The 18,233-nt window shown below is 48.8% G+C and overlaps 8 protein-coding genes across 8 annotated transcripts; 5 read left to right on the plus strand and 3 right to left on the minus strand.

Annotated features, from left to right (window-relative positions):
- Positions 1 to 165: 165 nt before the first annotated feature.
- PHATR_25956 (predicted protein) lies at positions 166 to 1,370 on the plus strand (the record flags this gene model as incomplete). The annotated part of the gene is made up of 2 exons (XM_002186211.1): positions 166 to 602; positions 793 to 1,370. Coding segments are annotated over exons 1-2 (816 nt in total), but the record flags the coding sequence as incomplete, so codon positions are not given.
- Positions 1,371 to 1,490: 120 nt separating this feature from the next.
- PHATR_10518 (predicted protein) lies at positions 1,491 to 1,868 on the plus strand (the record flags this gene model as incomplete). The annotated part of the gene is made up of 1 exon (XM_002186212.1): positions 1,491 to 1,868. A coding segment is annotated over one exon (378 nt), but the record flags the coding sequence as incomplete, so codon positions are not given.
- A 78-nt stretch (positions 1,869 to 1,946) lies between these two features.
- On the minus strand, positions 1,947 to 3,708 carry PHATR_44241 (predicted protein; the record flags this gene model as incomplete). Its single annotated transcript, XM_002186489.1, has 1 exon — positions 1,947 to 3,708. Exon 1 carries the CDS (start codon positions 3,699 to 3,701, stop codon positions 1,947 to 1,949), a length of 1,755 nt encoding a protein of 584 aa, XP_002186525.1. The 5' UTR covers positions 3,702 to 3,708.
- Positions 3,709 to 3,947: 239 nt separating this feature from the next.
- Positions 3,948 to 7,659, minus strand: PHATR_44242 (predicted protein). The gene is made up of 5 exons (XM_002186490.1): positions 5,312 to 7,659; positions 5,158 to 5,278; positions 4,597 to 4,946; positions 4,370 to 4,380; positions 3,948 to 4,144 (listed from the first exon to the last, which is right to left on the minus strand). Exons 1-3 carry the CDS (start codon positions 7,570 to 7,572, stop codon positions 4,656 to 4,658), a joined length of 2,673 nt encoding a protein of 890 aa, XP_002186526.1. The 5' UTR covers positions 7,573 to 7,659; the 3' UTR covers positions 3,948 to 4,144; positions 4,370 to 4,380; positions 4,597 to 4,655.
- Positions 7,660 to 8,086: 427 nt separating this feature from the next.
- On the plus strand, positions 8,087 to 9,447 carry PHATR_33631 (predicted protein; the record flags this gene model as incomplete). The annotated part of the gene is made up of 2 exons (XM_002186213.1): positions 8,087 to 8,665; positions 8,824 to 9,447. 2 exons carry the CDS (start codon positions 8,087 to 8,089, stop codon positions 9,445 to 9,447), a joined length of 1,203 nt encoding a protein of 400 aa, XP_002186249.1.
- A 259-nt stretch (positions 9,448 to 9,706) lies between these two features.
- On the minus strand, positions 9,707 to 10,651 carry PHATR_44243 (predicted protein; the record flags this gene model as incomplete). The annotated part of the gene is made up of 1 exon (XM_002186491.1): positions 9,707 to 10,651. The coding sequence occupies one exon, from the start codon at positions 10,649 to 10,651 to the stop codon at positions 9,707 to 9,709; it is 945 nt and encodes a 314-aa protein (XP_002186527.1).
- An 863-nt stretch (positions 10,652 to 11,514) lies between these two features.
- On the plus strand, positions 11,515 to 13,971 carry PHATR_33633 (predicted protein; the record flags this gene model as incomplete). Its single annotated transcript, XM_002186214.1, has 1 exon — positions 11,515 to 13,971. The coding sequence occupies one exon, from the start codon at positions 11,515 to 11,517 to the stop codon at positions 13,969 to 13,971; it is 2,457 nt and encodes an 818-aa protein (XP_002186250.1).
- Positions 13,972 to 16,821: 2,850 nt separating this feature from the next.
- On the plus strand, positions 16,822 to 17,417 carry PHATR_10532 (predicted protein; the record flags this gene model as incomplete). Its single annotated transcript, XM_002186215.1, has 2 exons — positions 16,822 to 17,036; positions 17,129 to 17,417. Coding segments are annotated over 2 exons (504 nt in total), but the record flags the coding sequence as incomplete, so codon positions are not given.
- Positions 17,418 to 18,233: the final 816 nt, after the last annotated feature.

Below are 18,233 nucleotides of genomic sequence, written 5' to 3' on the forward strand. Positions count from 1 at the left end.
ACATAACTGTAAATTACTCCTTGCAAAACTCTCCGGGTGTTCCTAGGAATTCGCGCGACTTCTTGCGCGTTCGAGTAAAACCCGGAAAACCAACCTTATGGAGTTAGAGAACCCAATACCATATACCCGCGTATTCTGGTGTATCTCGGCATAAAACGCAGACGTACCGACAACCGTACATCCCTCATTCGTTCGTGGGCAGGAAAGTTGGCTTACGTTTTTCTCGGCTTGACGGACGTGAACGACACGAAATCTAATTGTAATCAAAGAGTATAAAGCAGATCTCGTTGCTACGATCATCTGACGCCCTGGGATTGATCCTATCTTCGAATTAAACTACGGATTTACTCTTCACCTCCTCATCATGAAGTATCTCGTGGCTGTGACGACACTATTGAGCACCGTGTCGGTGTCGGCTTTTGTGCCTCAAAAAGCGGCCTTTGGCGCCTTGACTCCTTTTGGATCTCGCACTGGAGTGAAAATGGCCGATACGGAAACGATCTTTGACCAGGAACAGTACATTGCCGAATCCAAAGAAATGCGGCTCAAACATTTGGAGGAGCAGGCCATGTTTGCTCTCAAGATTGCTGTGGAGAATTACGGTATGTTCCTTGGAAGGTGTCCTTGTTGGATCTGGCCAGGGAGGATCACGAGATTTTGGATAAGGGGATCGCAATCCTGTGCACAATTTGCTCTGTCCGACGTTGTCTCGTATATGTCTCCAAATGTTTGTGTTATTTGATGTAGGTGCCATTTGCTAACCAAGCCCTTTCTTGTAACCCTTCTCTCCAGGCAACGCGGTCTTTCCCAACGCCATGATTGCGGGCGATGTTGTTATTACTCACCTCTTGTCGCGTCTCGGATACCTGGAAAACGGCAAAGCCAAAATTATGGTTGTCGATACCTTCCATCTCTTCCCCGAAACGATGGAGTTTCTTGAGAAATTGGAAGAGCACTACAATTTCAAGGCCGACGTCTTCTGCGCCGACAAGATACCCGTTGGCGACAAGGATGCCTTCGACAAGCGCTACGGTGCCAATCTTTGGAAGGAAGATATAGACGAGTATGACCGCGTTTGCAAGGTGGAGCCTTTCCAGCGAGGTCTCAAAACACTCAAGACTGACTGCATGATCAACGGACGTACCCGATGGCAAGGATTCGAACGCGCCTGGATTGATTTGTTCGAAAACGCTCCCATTGGTGGCGGACTCGCCAAATGCAACCCCATTGCCTACTGGACTTTGGAAGATACCTTTGACTATATTGCCAAATACGATGTCCCGTACCACCCGCTCCACGAAAAGGGATACCCCAGTATTGGTGACGCCAAGGACACTATTCCGGTTCCGGAAGACGGCTCGGTTCGATTTGTAGATTTTAAGTTTGAAGGCGATAAAACCGTATGGTTAGATTACGCCAAAGAACGGGTGGGCCGCTTCGTCGGATTAGCAACCAAGGATGGCAAAACCAAGACGGAATGCGGTATTCACGTGGACGGAGCCGAGCGTACCTGGGACCGGGATTTGTGGGAGGAAGAGAATAGTGTGGTCAAGAAAATCTCGTCGTCCGCGGATGCTTTGGAAATCAAAAAGTCGGGCAAGCCCGCCGTAATTGCCGTCTATGCACCCTGGTGTCAATTCAGCCAGGCTATGGAGGATCAATTTGAGGAATTTGCGAAAGCAGTAGGAGACGATGTCGACGTTTACAGTTTCCGCGGAGACGAAGAACGAGAGTTTGTCATGGCTAACTTGAACACCAACTCGTTCCCGACCGTCAATGTGATCAAGGCAGACGGTACCGCAGTGAAGTACGAGTCGGAGGAACGTACTGTCGAAGCTTTTAAAAAGTTCATGGAAAAGACACTTTAGACTGGATACTGGTGCAAGTACATCTCGAAGACAAAGATTTAAGTAATTCTCTATAGTCATGCTTATTTGACGGAATACTTAGCGGTTGCTGGTGCTGTTGTATGTATGTATGTATGTGCGCATCGGTATGCCTCCCATGGTAGTTTCTTTCTTGATGACAAACCCTTGCGAAGGATAAAATGCATTAGCTTCTTTCAAAAACACCGGCGTGGTAGCAACGAAAGAAACACCCGTGCTCGATGTTGTCGATGAAAATCCGTCTTGCTGCATTACCAAGCCTTTGGCAAAGTTCCAAAGTTCGTTTCCGACGCCGCATGCGCGCATATGTGGGTCAACAAAGAAACGAGTAATCTCGTACATGTTTGAACCCTCTATACTTTTCTTTCCTTCGGCATAGCGTCGCAAGCCTATGCATCCAACAATTTTTCGCTGGACAGTGTCGCTCATATCGTGGCACTCAGTGGCAACTAGGAAAAAGCCACCCATGTCCCGAAATCTTTGCGCAATATCGGAAATAGAATCTCCGTCCTTGCCGACCGTCGCTAGCAAATCCTTTTTGAGAACCGATTTGACCATTCTATGAACGCCCGGGTACATTTCAAATAAATGCTCGTATGTACCTTCAAAAAGCGTGCGGACTTGATTCTCGTCACAACGTTCTATTGCTGACAACCAACCGATGCTGCCCCCACGTACTCGATCTAATTGGAATCGAGATGGGCGAACTCCTGTCACCCAAGGGCAAAGAGTACGCTCCAAAATCAGATTTGTGATATGTCGTGACGGAGAAAAAGCTACAGCCAGAGCATAGGAACGCAAATGAAGATCTAAAGCCATATGTTCGTCAAACATTTCCAAGGGGGTCAGCATGGCGCCGTGCGCTCTTGCGTACAGTGCTGCAGTTCCCACATCGATAATTCTCGGGAAAGCAAAACCGTACTGCAGGAGTCGTGTCGTCACCGCTTCGCACGACGCGCCGACAGGTGCCAGGACGGAATGGTGTTGTCCTGTTTCCGACTCACCCCGTTCTAACTTGGCCTTGAAGTGAGCGTAGTAGCATCTCTGGTAAGCACTTAGTACGGACCGATCGTATTCGACTGGTTTGAGTGGTTCGTACAAAATCATGGCGCTTTCGCGGTTTTCGCAAAGGGTGGATGCACAAAACTGTAACAGAGTCTGGCAGACAACCTCGCCCAAGTATGCAACCACGAGTTCTGAGACAACGAGAGTCGCAACGTTTGGGTGAGCCGCACCAGCAATGTTTCCATACTTGCTTGCTTTCCGTAGGTCCGCAGCGACCAATGTAAATGTGGTCAACGACGAGCCATTAACGGAATAGCAGACGACATCCTCACCTGCGTTGTCGTCTGCCCTCGTCCATTTAAGGTTTCTTTCCAAAAAGTCACGTTTGGCGTTGACAACGTCCGGAAAGTCAACTTCAAGAACGTGAATATCTACATTACCAGGATCAGATAGCAAAGCAGCCCAGATTCCTGTCACATCCAAACCAGCACCGAGAAAAATGAGTTGCTTTCGGTTCCTGTTTGTAGATTTCGTGTCCTCAATATCATACGAATGTCTATGTAAAACCGGCAGCCTCAAAAAGGAACCAACTTGATCTAGAATAACAGCTATTCGCACTGCATATCCAGCATTGATGAGCGGCGTCTGGCGTCGATTTTGACCTATAAGCGCGGTCGCAGCCTGTTCCAATAGAGATCCGTAGGAATGTGTGTCCTTTTCATCGTGACACGACGACCGATAGCCGGCGCGATATGCCGATGCTTTGGCTTGTAGTGCGTCCTTGGCAGTTTTTGTGACGGAAGATTCCATATTCGAAGAATGCTTTCCTGAAACAAGAACTACCTATTCATTCGCGGCGCTTCGCGACTACTTAGAACCGCAAGTCAGTTTTCGCAATGAACTGCCATGGTGGTAGTTGCATGATTGCCTATATTCTGTGTAGCAATTTTTCACATACAATAAATCGGTATCGGGTAAAAAGTCGCTCAGCCATATGAAAGAGATAAATTATCCAACCAATTCACTGTTTAGAACGTACATGGCATGGACAATTTTCAAATTTTTAAGGCTTAATAAATTAAACAGTCGGCTTCGCAGTCACATCATTTCGATGATGTATCGCTATCACTTACAGTTACGAGCACTAAACAGAGACCTTCCAATAGTCTGAATCTGATATGGAAGCTTACATAACTGCATTTACAGTCAAAGCCATTGACTGCACCTCTCGTTGCTTTTACTGTCAATTGATCCTGTAACCACAAAAGTCGTAAGCTCTGTGAGAAATAGCAAAAAAACAATGTTATCACCTTCATTTACCAGTCAAGTCTCGTCATGGCACAAGATCGGCTCAGATAGGGCCTTTTTATTTTAGCAAGATATTGTGTTTCTAATTGGAGGCAGCAAAGCGTGAATCGCACTTCGACACCGCTGCGTCTTGCGTTGACGTAACTTCTTGACGACTGCGTTGCACTCACCATTTGGATCCCTGTCGCCAACGATACATTAAGGAAGGAAAGCAGAAAGTAATCAGAAATGTTTTCTCAATCTATACCGCGGCTGCGATAGAAACGCAACACCGGCTCAAACAGAGCGTTGTCAATCTTTGCAAGTTTTCAAAAAAGGAGGCGATGGACCGTTGAAGAGCGAACCATCACCGCTGCGACCTGCAAGCTTTCACAAAACAAAGCCAAGCAACACGTACCTATTTAAATCTGCGATCGACAGAATTGCAGCAATATCGCTTCTGTCCGAAGCCTAAGACTAAGCCCCGTACACTTTACGCTGGAGCCCTTGTGGAAACGTAGCAACAACACTCATCCACGGTTGTTCGACTACCACCATTTCGTTCTCATCGACGAAGTCCACGAAGAGCATGCTATTGTACCGCAAACAGCAAGTGCAAGCTGCTGCACTCTGATCAACTTCATCTGAACTTGTTACGGACAGGGATCGCTTGCGTTTGCGCCCACGAACATGTATCTCTGGAACGTTTCGACAAAACTTGGGATAGCTCTTGTCCATGGACATTGTCACGAAAGCACCGAAAGAGCCCTTCAAAACATGTTTGAAAATAAGCCGCGTGTTAGAGATATAAATGTATCCCATTACTATACCATTGAAACCGCATCAAGTGTCGTTTAAATGGGCGAAACAGGGCAATATGCTCTTGCAAGAAAGACAACCAACTCGCGATCGTATCGTTGCAGCGAGCTGGAATAACAAGTATCTTGCTCCAGATTCATCTATTTCTATTTGTACGTACCACGAGAAATTGGGATGCTGAGGTGGGGTTGACGGCAAGGCGCACGGGAAAATCGTTTCGATTTGAGAGTTCCAGTGGCATCGCCTTATCCAGAGGATAGCCAGCTTCTTCGCTCCAAGGGCTAAGGCGGCGATCATGTATGTTGAAGACGTACGTTGCGTAGTTACAGCATGCCACCACCAACACTGGAGAGTCAATGCTCAAAAATGCAATAGCAGAAACAGCGGTATCCAACGGAGGAATTGTCCACCAATGGCTGAAGCTTTCTCTCGGGCTGCTGCTGTGATAAAGTGATATACGGTCTTCGCCACAAAGACCACTCTGCATGGTAGCCATCCATCGACCATCAACAGAAATTTCCAAGGATTCCACGGATAGCGAGTTTTGCGAGGCTTGCGTGATTATGGTCTGTTTCACCGCGTCTCTCGTTTCGTACATCGATTCTGTCGCTGAAGCTGCCATATTTGGCGTGAAAGGAAGATTTTGAATCTTCCCGTCGGCTGTGGCCACTACAAGATCGTTAGTTGGAGTAAAGCGAACTGCGTTGCATGGCCCAAGAAAAGAAAAGTCCTGTGGTATTCTTGTCGGTGTCATAGTACCTTGTTCGCTAAATGCGATCCGGAAGACAAGGAGAGACACAGCGTTGCATATCGCCAAAAGTGAGCCGTCGTTGCTAATCGCCGTGCACGCCAAATTCGACGGCGTCTTCACTTGCACACTTCCCACCAGCGTTTCTTCTTCAGGCACGAGAACTGGGGTATTCAAATCACCTGTTTGTTGAGGGCCTAAGCGATACAGATCAACTCGATCTTCACGTCTCATCAAAAGCAAGCGAGCTTGCTTTGCCAACATGATTGGACTCGACGACGGCCAAGGATATAATGTTAGTGGCCGTCGAGTAGGAAACTCACGCACCTGATATAAGCAGACTTTCGTATCCATACCCCCACTGCAAAGAAGATCAACCGTTATTGTTTTCAGTTTTCCTTCCCTTTCAATAGCCTTGTGTTGCTGGCAAACAGTCATGCACTTGACATCATGTGTATGAGGCCGATGAGCATGTGTTAAGGTCCATTTCCGACCCGCCAGACCATCGCCACCCGGAGTCATCGGCGGCCTTTCAATACAAACAACACGTGAATCAATCCCACTGGCAAATACTTTGTCCTCGTCCTGAGATACGGCCATGCATAGAACGTCCGCCTTCTCATCATTTTGGATAAAGGTTTGCTGGAGAGAACCGCTGTCGCCGTCCCAGAACTGAACGTGTCCGAGTGAGTCTCCCGATACGACTGTACCATCCTTTAGAATGGATATACTCCATACTCGTGTTGGGATGTTGCGACCAAAATTCTCCACCGTCATGCGTAGTGTCGACTTCCAAGAAATCCGGGACGAATTGTTCTTGTTGGTGCCTTCGGTGGAGACACAATCGTACCGTCGAATTGTCCCATCGGCGACTCCAGCAAAAATGGTTGTACCGGCCATTGAATTGTTTCTGGCCGCATTTATTCCTCGATGCCAGGCCAATGCCAAGACTGCCGCCCCGGTTGAAGGCATTGTGGACAGGAGTACCGGCTTATCGGACACGTCGTATATACGGATGGATCCATCCTCGCAGCCTGCGGCTACAAAACTGGAATATGGACCGAGAGTTGCTAGACAAAAAATACCACCTCCTCCACTCGAAATCGTATTGCTCAATTGTCCTGTTGTAAAGTCAATGAAGAATAGAGATCCATCTCTGGAGGCGCCGACCAGTTTTGGCAACGAGGCCGGGTTCGGAGACGACTCTTCGCCGCAATCGTGTACCCACGTCATAACGGTAACGATTCGACTCGGAAATCCGGCGATCGTTGCAATGGTACGAAACTTTTGCTGCACGGACTTGAGCTCCACCGAGCCGTTGTCGCGGGCGATTGCCAGGTAGGATTCGGAAACGGACGGCGGCGTTGCCGCCATCGCGACAATCGGCTTGGGGTGGTAGCCCAAATGCCGTAGACGATGCACCTGTACGTCGAGTGTAGGGGGAGCCTTGACTCCAATCACGGTATTGGTGGGTGGTGAAGTTTTCTTCCTTCGGGAAGTGCTCGATTTTGACTTGGTTGCGCTCGATTTGCTTGGGGTAGCAATTGCTAGCGTTTCCGGAGTTTGCATTTTCTGGGTTTTGTGTTGTTCAACGTTGACCTGCGGGCTCTTGCGCTTGGAATTTTTGCATGAATTTGAAGATTCGAGCTTTTTAGATGCTCGAGTTGGCGTTTTAGTCGGGTTGGAGGCATCCGTAGTGGCGTCACTGTTACGCCGTTTCCTGTCCTGGCGAGTTGTTCGAGATCCGGCCGACGCCACCGACTCTTCCCCTATGGATTCCTTGCGTGGGGTCACCGACTTGCGGCTCTTCTTTTTCGCACTTGCCATGATTCTCAACTCTTTTGCTACGAGACAGCCACGAAGCCCGTCAATGGATATAGACAACGAACGTGTGTCCAACTGAATGCTTCGTCGCTCGACTTGATTTACTCAAACACTCGTTACCCCTGCTGGCCATTGACTTGGAGATATCGACAAGCTTTTTTTTTGCTTGGATGCCAGGGTAATTCACACGTACGTATACCAGACGGTATCCTACTTTACAGTTATACGGCGGATAGTTCTTTGATGAGAAGAATGCCCCCCGCCCCATTCTGGAAGATTCTTCCTTCCTCGAAGATACACTCGGATTTCGTTTCTCGTTGTCAACCCAAAACTGCCTTTCCCTACAGTGAATACCTCTGCTTGCTTACTAGCCAACTTCCCATTCTTACTTGCCTCAAATACAAGTTTATCCTGTCTTGCGTGAAAAGTGGCTTTTTTGAACGGACCGTGTGTTTGCCCTTGCTGATTTATTTAGTATTGGTCGGCGTCAGCTGTTGTTGTTGTAGTTTTCGTTGCAATGCGTAGCGAACGAAGTTCCCCTTCCGGCTCTAAGGAATCAACATCTCAAGATGTTGCCGATGTAGCGGTGATTGGAGCCGGCTGGTGGTCACAAGGATGGCATATACCACAGTTGAGTCGGAACACTCGGGCCAATCTCGTAGGAATTGTCGATTCTGCCTCTCAGCCCCGATCGAATCTCAATCCTCATCTCGAGTCGCTCGAAGCGCTGGCACGAAAGTACGACACTGCCGTATTTTCCTCCGTGTCGGACCTTCTGGCGAACACACCCACTTTGGACGGTGTAATTGTGGCAACGCCGCATTCGACTCACTACAACATTGGTAAAGAAATCTACGACGCCAACAGGAACAGGGAAAAACCAATCCATATTCTCATGGAAAAGCCCATGACAACCAACATAGAGGAAGCCTACCAGCTGCACCAACTGGTGGCGTCCCGTCCGGAGGTTTCCTTCCTAATCAACCATTCGGCCAACTACCGTTCGCAAACAAAGGCAGCACATCAAGCTGTCCCCCAACTAGGGAGTTTGCGGCATGGCTCGATCTTCATGGCGTCTGCTCTGAGTTGGATCTTTGTACGTCCATGGAATGTTGGCTAGCGTTGTGATGCGACTCGAGGGCTTGAATGTGAGCCATATCTTCTCGGGGTTTGCATTGTCATTGCGAGCTTCTGTTACTTTGGTCACTCACTGTCCTATGTTTTATTCCTTCTTTGGCTCGTTCACGCATCTAGGAAGACCCTTCGAACACTGGTTGGAACGTTCCGGGGCCTGACATGCTGGGGAACGGCTTTGCGTGGGGTCAATCGTCGCACGTCTTGGCTTGGGTGTTCTACGTATGCCCGCAACTTAGCCCTATCGAGGTATACTGCCGCATGACGCATTCTGCCGCCACTGGAGCTGATGTTGCACTTTCTGGAACGATCATTTGCCGAGATTGCCACTCCGACAATGAAGTCATCCTTTCCGTTGCCGGTACCAGTTTACTTCCGGGCAATGAGCACTCGGACCCTCCGGTTGGCAAACAAATTCAATTCAAACTCTACGGCGAAGACGGTGCTATTATCTACTGCGGCGATACACGGGATGAGAACACCGGAAATCTGGAACTGCGCCGCGTGTCGATGGATGGTGTCGTGGAGTTGCCTGTTGGTCCGGGATTTGCCTTTGAGAATTTAGAAACAGAACATGATGGGCCTGAGTCATTGCAGGCTTTCTTGGATGCTTGTGTAGGAAAATCAACGCATGTGGGGGCCGACAGTTTGGTTGGACTCAAAACGGTTCAAGTATTGGATGCCATGTACCGCAGCCACGCTTCCGGTCAATCCGAACCTGTACGGCATGCGGATGCGGAATAAAATTTGCTTTTTACACGGAAATTATTTAGCCGAGCGTAGCATTACCGAATAGGCATGCCCCGTCGAATCAATAGTTACGGTTAAGCAGTGAATGATGAACACGAAGCTACTACCAATTGGAACAGATCAGACGGGATCTGTTCCCGACAGTTTTGTCCATTCTATTTCTCGCTTGATCAGGCTGCAGAGCAAGATCACATTGGAATGCACGAGATGATTCTCTTACTTTCAACAACGTCGTCACTTTTATATACTACTCTTATAGATATCGTTTGACCGATGACCAGGGGTCAAAATCTTCGCCGCCTCCCAGAGCATCGTTTTCGTTCGCGTGGGCGGGATTCTTCAAGTCTGCATCACGGTCGACTTGAGCCAGCAGTGACACAATTTCCAAAGCTCGCTGTCTGGCGCCGGGGCTTTTTCCAATATCGCTGACCGAACGTGAAGCGTAATTTTCCATGCACCGGTCGATCGAAGATACATGCGTTGCCATGTCTTTTTGCAAACTTTCCACTGGACGGAATCCTCGCTCTTCCAATAGTATCCCCGAGACCAAAGTTGCCTTGGTACGTATGGCTTTTTCAAACCGTTTTTCGGTTTGCAAATAAAACCGGAGTAAGGCATCGATTCCAGATGAAAGAGCTTCAGTGTGCTCTGACCCCCCGTCACATGCTTGATCCGTGTTTTCTTTTTTCAATACACAGCGCATGCTATCGAGCACCCAACAGGTCTCAAAATCGGGTGACGGACGCAAACGTGCTACCGCCACGGGAGTTTTCGCAAGGACCGATGCGTCACTCGTTTCAAATGAATTGCGTACTTTGACGTCGGTGGATGTCGGAGCGGATACGGTTGCCGTGTCGACGGCGGCTCGCATGGCTAGCAGAAAATCGTCTTTGATCATGACCGAGGGCTTGTTGTTGCTAGATCGGAACACCGCTACCCAAACACAGTTTGCATCGTCATCGTCGTCTACCAGTGTCGAATCGAAACGCCTAACGGATGCAAGATCGGCAGGGCAGATTGGTTGGAACCGATCAAACAAGGTAAAGGAAGCCGGGTTTTCCGAGGGCGACGACGAAGCGAGGGAATGAACTAAGGTGGTTTGTATTACAAAGCCTAGTAGCGCAAATGCATACGCTAGCCTCCTTCCTGTACTATCGTACTTTATTACAATCCGAGTAGCGTTGTCGTTGGTATTCATAATCGACACGGCAAGGCCAACATGAAAAATGGTCACGTCCTCTTGGTGGTGGAATGGAAGATGCATCCCAATATTTCCTGTTTTTCTCGATCCGGATCTCCCCTTGATTGCCCATTGCCGTCTGAATGTCGTGCGTTTTTTCTTTCTTACTGTTACAGTTACTGTTCAGTTGTTTGTTGGACTGTCATTGCCGCTAGTCTGTCAATCGCTCGCTGTCCCAGCACAAAATCGACTCATTCTGAATCCGGGTTCTGTCAGACGGAAAGATAGCTACAGGCCATCAACTTTCGACGATTCCAAGGCAATGGCGAACTTCTCTCGAATGCAATCTCGCGTACCTACGTGCCACCGTCCTTTGTGGAATTCACACTCCCCTGCTGCGAATAGCAACTTTTGCAACATCGTGAAGTAAACTAGCTTGTTGGCTAGTAACGAAAGGAGCAATGTTGGAATTCCATAGGCGGCAACTTTACTGGTATTTGCTCTGCACCTTCTGGTCGAGTGGCGCCGCGTTTCGAATCCACTTGGCAACGTCTACTACCATAGCGGCAACGACAAGGACGACCTCGACCGCACGTGTACTCCCGTGTTCAATCAAGGCCTTGTCTCTGTTGCCCCAACCTGCACGAAAGTCTCGTTCACAGTCAATCGATCATGGAATCACGTTGCAAGCGCGGTGCCGCGTGAGACTAGCGTCGACCCCGGACGACGATCCGGAAATGATCGAGGAAGAAGAGTTCAGCTACGCACCAACAACAGAACGTGATACCTACGTCTCCGAAGGGGAACAGGCGGAACAGGCGAACGCCTTGGCAGCAGTCGGGCCGGCCATTGAACTGCACACGGAAATATCCAACTCGTTCATGCAATACGCGCTTTCGATCATCATGGGTCGAGCCATTCCCGACGCACGCGACGGTCTCAAGCCCGTACATCGCCGAATATTGTATGCCATGGACCAGCTTTCCCTCTACCCAAATACAGGACACCGAAAATGCGCGCGTGTTGTTGGGGAAGTCCTGGGCAAGTTTCATCCGCACGGAGACATGGCTGTCTACGATGCTTTGGTTCGCTTGGCGCAACACTTTAGTACGGCCTATCCATTGATCGACGGACACGGAAACTTTGGGTCCATCGACGCGGACCCCGCTGCTGCTATGCGTTACACCGAATGTCGCCTGACAAAATTGTCGCAAGCGGCTTTACTAGAAGATTTACAAGATGATACGGTAGACTTTTTACCCAATTTTGACGGAAACGAAATAGAACCCGCAGTTTTACCGGCCAAGCTCCCGATTCTGCTACTCAACGGTTCGTCGGGCATTGCGGTTGGCATGGCTACCAACATTCCACCGCACAACCTCAACGAGATTATGACGGCCTGTACCGCCTTGGTAAAGGCGCGCCAAGGGGGCGCGGCAGTGACGGACAAGAAGCTCTTGCAAATGGTCCCTGGACCTGACTTTCCCACCGGGGCGTCGATTCTTAGTACCGGCGGTACTGAGAAATTGTACACAACAGGCAATGGTGGGATTGTCATGCGGGCAGTGACCAAAATCGAAAAAATTACGACCGGCCGCAAAAGTTCCATCACACGAACGGCCATAATTGTTACCGAGCTACCGTACCAGGTCAACAAGGCGGCATTGTTGGAAAAGATTGCGGGACTAGTCAATGAAAAAAAGCTGGACGGTATTGCGGATCTACGCGATGAATCCGATCGTGATGGAATTCGGGTCGTCATTGAGCTCAAACGAGACGCCGTCGCGGCCGTAGTCTTGAACAACTTGTACAAAAAGACACCCTTGCAGACAACTTTCTCTGGGAACTTTTTGGCGCTGATGACGGCGAATCGTGACAGTAGCAGCAGCCTAGTACCACAACGATTCACTCTTCGCCAAGCCATGGACTGCTTTCTTGACTTTCGCTTTGAAACGATTCGTCGCAAGTCACAATTCCAATTGACCAAAGTCAACGCCCGTTCCCATATTGTTGCAGGCTTGTTGATGGCACTGGACAAGGTCGATATGGTCATTCAGATTGTTCGTGCTTCTGCGGATCAGCAGGCTGCTCGAGAAGCTTTATACATTGAGCTCGGCACTTCATCAGAACAAACTGACGCTATTTTAAAATTGCAACTTGGGCAACTTACTCGATTGAACAAGGGCAAGCTCGAGTCGGAAAAGGCCGACCTCGAAGAATCTCGTGAAAGTTTAACACATCTCCTGGAAGTTGATGATGCGGTTTACGATGTCATGAGGGAAGAGTTCATTGACATGATGAAGAGATTTGGCGGTGAACGAAAGTCAAGCATCATTGTTGAAGATGACGGCGATTTTTGCGATATGGACCTTATCGAAAACTCGAGATCGGTTATTGTTGTCACTCGTGGTGGCTACATCAAACGCATGCCGTTGAAGACATTCGAGAGTCAAGGAAGAGGCACTCGCGGCAAACGCGGCACTTCCGATGGTGGAGAGTCAGCTGACAGTGAAGTGGCACATTGCTTCACGTGCAACGACCACGACACGCTCTTAATGGTTACCCAGAATGGTATTGCCTACGGGTTACGGGCGTACCAAGTTCCTATCGCGGGCCGTACGGCAAAGGGACAGCCCATTCCATCCGTATTGCCAGTTCGCGGTGACGAAGTTATTACGGCGATCCTCCCGGTGTCCGAGTTCTCTGACGAAGAATACGTTGTTCTGACAACAGAACAAGGCTGGATTAAACGAACACCGTTGGATGCTTTCGAAAAATTGTCGAGCCGTGGCTTGACCATCGCTACTTTGGAAGATGGTGATCGCTTGAAGTGGTGTCATCGAGTTCGAAACGAGGATGACATCTTAATCGGCACTGTAGGTGGGATGGCGACTCGATTCGGAGCTGCCAAGCTACGACCCACTGGTCGAACGAGTCGAGGCGTGAGGGCGATGAAGCTCCGGGAGGGCGACACAATTGCAGATATGAATGTACTCAGTGGCAAGAACAAGGAGTACATTTTAACAGTAACTGCACAAGGCTACGGAAAGCGTATTGCGACGAGCGAGTTCCGGGCCCAGGCTCGTGGCGGAGTTGGTGTAATTGCCATTAAGTTTAAAAGAGGGCAGGAGGAGGACAAGGTAAGCTGCCTCCGAATTGTAAAGGACGACGAGGAAATATTGGTTATTACAGCAAGAGGGATAATGGTCCGACAGAAAGCGTCCGATATTCCGTCACAAGGTCGATCTGCGACTGGCGTTATGGTACAGCGCGTGGACGATGGAGACCACATATCTAGTGTGAGCATCGTACCACAATACGAAGAAATTGACGGCTAATTGAAAAATAGATGTTTCTTCAGTAGCAACGAATTGCGGGAGGAAGTTTTTCTTGGCCAATGGATCTACCAATGCTAAAGGCAAAAGTTTTATATCTGGTGCACAAAACACTTAGCCCGATTGGTTGATACAGAATGTGAGGGTAGAAGAAATCCAATTTCTCGGTTATTCACTGTTAACGATTGTAGTTTTCCTTCGTCGTTTGTGAACCTGTACTTATTGTGACATGTACTTGGGACATACAGATTTATTCAATACGATATCGACACTCACAAATCCCCGCGGATTTGGCCGGCCATGATGGATAGCTGCGAGCAGCGGGAAAATGATGGTGTTTTAAGCGCAGGTAGATTGTTTTGCCTTCATCGCACTTCCTGTACTACTCTTGAACACTCAACTCATCAATGAAAAGCTTTTGCGATACCTCGTGTCTTTTCTAGAGGCTGTTTCAAGCTTTCGGGCTTAAAAATGGCGAACTCGTACAACTTCGATTTTCTTCGGAATGAACATCTCGATGATAGTGCCAAGGCTGATGGCCCGTCGTCGTCCTCGGCGGATACCGTTACCCCGACACCTACAGTCTCGTCTTTCGCAACTCCGAAAGACTTTGCAGCGGCGGCCAACAAACCAGATCTTGAAAAACAGTTCGACATCCTAGCCTTCTTGCAGGCCCATCGTGGGTCTGGATGCATTGCGCCATCGGTTATTTACCGAAGCACCGGTATCGATCTCGATGTCGATACGCAGGTCGCCGACATGCTGCAGCGAAATCCTAAAGTCAAAGTAGAAATGATTCCGGATCCCGAGAATCCTGCCCTCTTACTCGCAACGTATGCTTACCAAGCAAAATTTGCAACGGTGCGCGACCGGACCTCTCTATTGGCACAAATTAATCGGATGACTTCGGGAGTCTCGATGCGCGATCTTCTAGATTCGTATCTAAATGTCGAGAAAGACCTTCAGGGCCTCATTACAGCGGGCGATGTAATTGCTGTACAAAATACGGAAGATAAAGACAAAATCTTGTTTCCTCGAGGTGAACCATTTCTAGTAGAGTTGGATGGTATCGTATCGTTGCCGCCGCCGAAACCCATCAAGAACGGTACAAGCCAGGAGCCGACGGCAAACGGAGCAACATTCGCGTCCGAACACCAATACCCGATCACTGAAATAGAAAAAAACGGAGAGCCCGACCCGGACGAAAGCACCTCGGCATCAAATGGATCGGTGCTACCGCCGCCAATCAAAACGATGGAGTCTCAAATCACTAATGTTGAAACAGATCTCGATCCGTGCTCTCAGATTCGGCGTGGCGAAGCAATTCAGATTGGAGGTCAATGGTTTCGTGTCTCGTCGGCCGTCAAAGAAGGCGTCCCACTTTCGGAACAACCAGCTCGAGCGCAGGCACCGCTCTCGGTGGTGTCGTTTACCGATCTTAGCAAACGCAATGAAGTCGACGGGTATATTCGAAGGTTCTCTAACAAGGAAATTCCAACAGATGTGGCACTGACAGGAGCGGCCCAACGGAATCTAAGACAAGCTAAAGCTGCCCGAGAAAAATTTATTAAACTTGCTCACGGACGAAGCGGTGGGGTTGCTTCACAACTTCTTGGATCGCACGCCCACGCCTCAAATCCTACGACGTTGGCATCCTCGTTTGCTGGAAGCACATCGTCCATGCGAAAGCGTCCGGCTAGACCAACCATGGCCAGCGCAAATTCGTCGTCCCACATAAATGGGACTTCTGCCAAGGAAGACTTGGAAAAGGTTGCTTCCGATCCAGCCTTGGCTCTTTACACACATGCCCGTCGTCACGGATGTACGCTAGACGTCCGAGATATGTATTTGGCAACCCGCACAGTTGTTGCCGAGTCAGATCGCGATTTGAAGCAAATCCTGTTGAAACACAAACTTCTAGATCCAAGCGAGCAGTTGCGCAGACCACGACTCGCCAAGTCTACCAACGTCGATAACGACGGTAAGCCTAAGAAGCGTCGTTACTACGAACGGAAAAATCAGAGAATGACCAACACACACTTAGAAGGAACTGAAATTGGAGCCGTCTTAGCTAGGGCGGCAGAAAAGCAGAAGCAAGGTAAATCCGTTGGAGACGGAGGTATGTAGAGTACATCTCTATTTTAAACTAAATTCTTTTTTCGTCGCGAGTACGGGAATTTTTTGTTTTTCTAGTGATGCTAGCAGAGACATATTATGTAGTTTTTAAAAAGGTTGCTCATAGTCAATCTTCCTTGTTTCACTATCGTCCTCACCCTAGTTATAGAACTGACTGTGAGCCTTATTTTTCTCCACGGCCAAGAATGTCTCGTGCGTGAAAATTATCATCTACCGCAGAGTGCCTTTGCTCTCAAAATCAGCGTTTCGCCCCTTTCCGTTGTATCTTTTACTGGCAGCCTTGACTCTCTCTCTCTTCAAAATTATTCCATGTATCGTTTGACTTCATCTTTGATAGGCTGTTCCGCGTCCCGAGTTAGGATAGATGCTCGCGAATGCCGTCGCATGCAAGCAATGTCATCTCCGTACCGTCGAGGCCAGTGCATGGCCCGGTGCTTTTCAGCCCGGGACGGATCAAAAAATTCTGACAGCGAGGAGCAACATCGATTGTACCAAGAACAAATGCAAGACTTGAAAGACGAACGTGAAGCTTTGTTTGGCTTCACTGAGGACGAGCGGAATGCCTGGTCCAATGCAACTGAACATAAACATGAGTTCTCTTTTCTCGATAAAATTGAGCAAGCGCGAGCGCAACAAATGAGTCAAAAAAAGGATCATATTGCTGAATTGAGTAGTAGAGTTAACGGGCCGCCGGAGGCTGAACTTCCGTATAGAGGCCTGTCGCATTTATCGAAGGACGGAACTTCGATCCATATGGTGGATGTGGGTAGGAAGACTGTAAGTCGGCGTACGGCTACGGCTCAATCAAGAGTTGTGCTGCCCTTGGAAGTCATTGAGGCTTTTGCAGTTGATGAAAGAGGTAATATGGATTTGGTGGGGCCCAAAGGGCCAATATTTGCGACTGCGAAATTGGCTGGAATCATGGCTGCCAAGTAAGTACGACGTTTATGACTGTGAATCCAGCTATCGCGCTAGCTATAATTAGCCTACAATCTCAGAGACTGACTCAGCTCTCTTCTTCCAGGAAAACGAGCGACTTGATTCCACTCTGTCATCCGTTGGCGCTGGATCAGGTCACGTTGGATATTCGGCTCGAAGACGGCAACACCGTGGTAATTGAGTGCGAATGTCGGGTGACCCATACAACGGGTGTTGAAATGGAAGCTCTGACAGGTGCGAGTATTGCCGCCTTGACAGTATACGATATGACAAAGGCGCTGAGCCACAATATTCGTATCGAAAGCACTAAACTGTTGATAAAAACTGGAGGAAAACGGACAGTAAGGGACGAAGAGGCTGCATCTCAATTGTAGGTAAGGCTTCCTGTATAGCTTGTGTGTTCTCTTTGCAGAGACTACTAGTTCCCCATCAACAGCCTGCGTTTACAGTCAAATAGTATCATAGCTCCCAACGTCATATACGCGACCGTAAACCACGTGTCGGGACTGCACTCGTGACTTTCGCCTTTTGGCGGGAAGATGGCTGGCGCGGCAGACGCGACACAGTTCTTTTGAAACGCCACCTTTTTTCTGAAAAATGTCGGCGATTGTTACTTTCACTCTCTTGCTTTGCTGTTACTGTACAAGATCAATCAATTGTAACCTGAAAAGCCATCTGTTGAGGAAACGCAACATGACTATTTCTTCATCCTCGAGAACGCCGAATTCTGTACGAGCTTTTGACGAAATACTTGCGAATGAGGAAGGCCGCAAGGTAGTAGACTCGCCCGATCGAACACGAGGCAAGAATGAACGAGGCGAGACTGCGTCTTCATCCTTGGATCTGTCGTCGTTGGTCCGTACAATTGTGGACGGCAACAATGCTTCAGAAGAGACGTTGTACCCTCTTCACTCCGTTCGGAGCAAAATATTGGCTTTGTCCGCAACGGTGGGTCGACTCTGCTCCCTTCTCTTGTCCGACGCTCCACTGGATGCTCCTACGGCTTTGAGCGAAGCACCCGACTTTGTGAGCTCCGAAATAAAGACTTGTATGGGTAACGTTTTAGTTGGCTTGCTTCAAACCGCGGAATGTCTGTCGTTATCGCTGCATACGGCAATTTTGACAAAGATGGAGCTCAATCGACGGAAATACCCCGTGCATCTTTGCAAGGTACGACTTTACATAGTTTT

The sequence above is a fragment of the Phaeodactylum tricornutum genome, chromosome 3 (assembly GCF_000150955.2).
Source record: "Phaeodactylum tricornutum CCAP 1055/1 chromosome 3, complete sequence".
Classification (NCBI taxonomy): Eukaryota; Bacillariophyta; class Bacillariophyceae; order Surirellales; family Neidiaceae; genus Phaeodactylum; species Phaeodactylum tricornutum.